The sequence below is a fragment of the Puntigrus tetrazona genome, chromosome 1, assembly GCF_018831695.1.
Source record: "Puntigrus tetrazona isolate hp1 chromosome 1, ASM1883169v1, whole genome shotgun sequence".
NCBI lineage: Eukaryota > Metazoa > Chordata > Actinopteri > Cypriniformes > Cyprinidae > Puntigrus > Puntigrus tetrazona.
The window spans coordinates 28,323,830-28,327,673 of record NC_056699.1 but is presented as its reverse complement, the minus strand read 5'-3'; the positions used below and the strand labels follow the sequence as shown (position 1 = coordinate 28,327,673).

General features: G+C 38.2%; 1 protein-coding gene across 4 annotated transcripts in view; it reads left to right on the top strand.

Annotated features, from left to right (window-relative positions):
- Positions 1-3,657: 3,657 nt before the first annotated feature.
- Positions 3,658-3,844, top strand: part of LOC122360989 (polymeric immunoglobulin receptor-like) — a 2,837-nt gene continuing 2,650 nt past the window's right edge. For all 4 annotated transcript variants that reach the window (XM_043262004.1, XM_043261924.1, XM_043262114.1 and 1 more), the window contains exon 1: positions 3,658-3,781. In XM_043262004.1, coding sequence (XP_043117939.1) covers positions 3,700-3,781 — 82 coding nt within the window. In that variant the 5' untranslated portion in view covers positions 3,658-3,699. The remainder of the gene's footprint in view (positions 3,782-3,844) is intronic.

Here is a 3,844-nt window from a genome sequence, read left to right as displayed (position 1 = left end):
TGGAGTCTTTACTGTGAAACATCACTGATCTGAGAGAAGAGGATTCTGGGATATACTGGTGTGGAGCTCACGCCATCACTGAAGTCAATCTAGAAGTCAAGAAAAGTATGTATTACCTTTACCTGAACTACATTGTTTCTATTTAAAAGATAGTCAGCATTCAGAAAGTGGTAGATTTAGGGAACAAATTGTTGAGAGGGGTTTTGCGGTTTGTGATTTCCTCAGGTTATGAAAGCAGAAATGAAAGCAGCAGAAATAGATTTTAGGAAATTTGCAGATGCAAATGATTATACATTATCATCAAAACTAACTATCACCCATTTGATTTTTCATTTAAAATATACACTTCATCAATTTACTTTTATTTTATAAAAGTGGAGGAAAATCTTTTTCTTCTAGTATAAAATGGCCACAATTACTGGTATCCTTAGGCATTGTTACCTTTACCCTTTTAAAGTCTAGTTTGAGTAGAAATCTGTTATCTCAGCAAAAGAAAGTTGCAAAAAGTGTTGAGTACAAGGATATTGTTAATTGCGTTTGATCTGCACTTGAGTAAAGCATTTAAATCATGAATGCAGATTTATCTTTGTTCATTTGTACAATGTGTGTGTAATGGAAGTTGGATGTATAGGTGGGTTTTCTGTAAACTGTTATGTTTTTTTAGCTGGTTTTACCGGCCTATGTTCTCCAGGTGTTTCTGACAGAATCATCGTCTTTTGTGTTTGTGTGACTCTGCTGCTGATGGGAGCATCTGTCCTGTTTTTCTACAAATACATCAAGACACGAGGTGAAGACCACAAACACACGGTCTGCTGGCCTTGTGTGACCGCCTGCTGCTTTACTTTCTCTCTGTCATTTTGAATAAAATTTGCATGCGCGTTTAGCCATTTAACATCTGATTTCTTGGAATCCGTTTTTTTTTTCTCCTCTCGTTATTTGGCTTTTCTCCAACTTTACGCCTGAAGACGCTCTAATACTGCATGCTAATTCTTGTAACAGCTCGTATTATGTTTTCTTAAGGCGACTTTGGTGTACTTTTGCATGTTCAAACTATTAAGAGAGTTTATAATCTCTCTGGTTGTAATCTACAGATCCGCACCCTCTCACGGACAGGACGGAAACGAGCTCCGGGGAGGTGAGGGGTGGTGTCTTTTTCACCGAACATTTTGTTTACAGTCCCTTGCACATGAAGCAGAACTAGAACCATGTTAATCAATTACAGAATATGTTAATTGCTTTCAGAGAAGATTGTTAGCAATGCAAAGCAAAAACCTATTACTAAACTCCAAAGCAGTAAAAAAAAATATATATAAATTTCACTCTTCACTCTAAAACCCACTGCAAACACACATGTATATAAAATGCATTCACTTTGTTTAGGTTATATTTCATAATCTTATTAAGTTATATCACGATTGATTCATCCGTGTGAATCGTGCAGCCCTCGTATTAAATCCAGTTGATTTCTCTCACATGTTTTCAGGCCTCTCATGCAGCGTGTGACTATGAGAACATCCGAGACGTCAGACAGCGTTCGCTCTCGGGAACTGAGGAAACCGTGTTGTATTCCACTGTTGCGCATCCCACAGATTCGTCTGATCCGCACGACACGTTGTATTCAACGGTACAATTACCCACAAACCCCTCTGACGGGCTCCTGTACGCTTCGGTCCGTTTCCAGAAGCACAAAGAGTCTTTCGGTGACTCTCAAGTAGGCTTCAATAACGAGGAGCTTTACAGTCAATACAGCACAGTCAGTCGAAGCACGTGACTCGTTTAGACACAATGAAACAAATATTATATATAAATCTATTACCATTTATCGTAAAGAAAGTACATGTTCTACTCAAAACAAGACAGCCTACTCAGCCGTTATGCAGAAACGTCTGATAAATGTGAAGGAAATTCATAATTGTGAGGAAAAGCTCCACTAGCGTGGCATTCGTTTGCATGCGACACAGGATCTGATCTCGTTCACTACAGTTAGTCATTTTGCCACACGTGAAATTAAAGATAACAGAATCCCTATGAGCAAAACAAGCACAAGAACAGTGCATCTGCTGGAAACACACAAGAAAACAACTCGAATGGAAAGTTTTTTGACACAGCAGCTGGGTTTTTAAGTGTCGTTCACACTCTGCAAACAGCCGGTGCCACAAAATGCTCCACGGAAAAGGAACCACTTACAGATTTTACTTCTAACTGCACTGTGTTTGTTCAGAGATGTTAACAGAAGGACCAAAGTGTTTAGGTGCTGGATCGGTTATGAGACTGAGATTTTAACGCACTCTAATTTTTATTTTTTTTTTATATTGAAAGTAATAATCCCACAGGGACATTAACTTATATGCCACCTTTAACTAGTTGGTAGTTCACTTGACTACTAATTATTTGATTCGTATATCACACGATATCTGTTGGAGTTTGCTGTTCTCTGGTGTTCAGTAATTAAAATAAAGTTCAAAACATGACTGGTTTGTTGTTGTTATGCTGAAACCGATACAAGAGGAACATACAAGAGGGATTACATACAAATCTAAAGGGAATAAGAAAAGAACAACCATACTGATCACATGCGCATCAACAATAACTTGATAAATGTAAAGTAATTGAGAATAATATACCTAATGAACTCAGGGTTAGCAAGATATTTTAATCCAAATCATTTTGAAAATATGCATTGTCTAATTTATTGAAAAACAGCTAATGATAAAATTAAAGAACTTTTTCCTTTACTTCTTTTGCAACTTTATTCTCGGCAAATAAAGACAGCTTCATGAAGTTCAAGTGCCGTCTAGCCAGAAGATTTGTATGGTAATATGAACGCTTAAGTATTTAATTTGAAATATTTTCTATTCAAATTATGAATAGGCATCATCTCATTTCATTTTAATCTCATTTAAAACCAAAAATGAGAGATTGGGCGGCCCTGCCTAACACCTCATTGTCATGATTGAGGGGTCTGAGGCGTGAGGATCCATTCGCAGGCTTTTATTGGCTGAAGGCATGGTCAAAGCAGGCAGACGTCAAAACACAGCAAACTAAAATGTATGAGGCAAGCCAACAACAGAATCCAAAAAACAGGCAGCAAACAATCAAAGAGTCAAAGACAGGCAGGGTCAAAACCAAAGGATCTATAACAAGGGAAACACAAGGCTAGGCTAACTAGAAGAAGGGGCCTGCTTCAGTATTTATAGTCCTCAGACAGGAAGTAGCAGCAGAGGGAGTGATCACAGATCATCCGGAGGTAAGGGCTCCCTCTGCTGGCTTGGTGACACTCAGTGTATCATATTAGAGGTATTATAATTAATAAAAACAGAACTATTTCTTTTTCTTTCTTTTTTTGTATGTATAGAAATGGAGTCAACAAAGGCATCCCCAAAACCAAACAATTTAAGAGACTAATTGAGTTTCCGAAATAATAAAGAGATTTTATTTTAATTTGTTGATGAACACGTCACTCTTTTAATTTGATTATTATTATTAAGCCACAAATAGATGCATCTGTCAGTGTGTAAACGTGAAGCTTTCAGACCTGCACGGGAGCTAAAACACTCAGTGAGGGCAGGACCGTATTTCATCACCGTGAGTCAGAAGAGTTTAGCACAGAAGAAAGGGAGGAGGTGGAGCTGTCTGATTTATAAAACGTCTCAAAGAGCACAGAGACGACAGAAGAATCTCTGGCTGTCTGCTCCAGAAATGTACAGATTCACAAGAGCCAGCGTTTTATCAGCAGTGATGAAGAAGACCCTCCTCTTCGTCACGATCTGCCTGATTAAAGGTCAGGTGCTGTTTTCGGGACACTTTCAGCCTGTATGTGACAACTGTGTTTTACTATTCACTC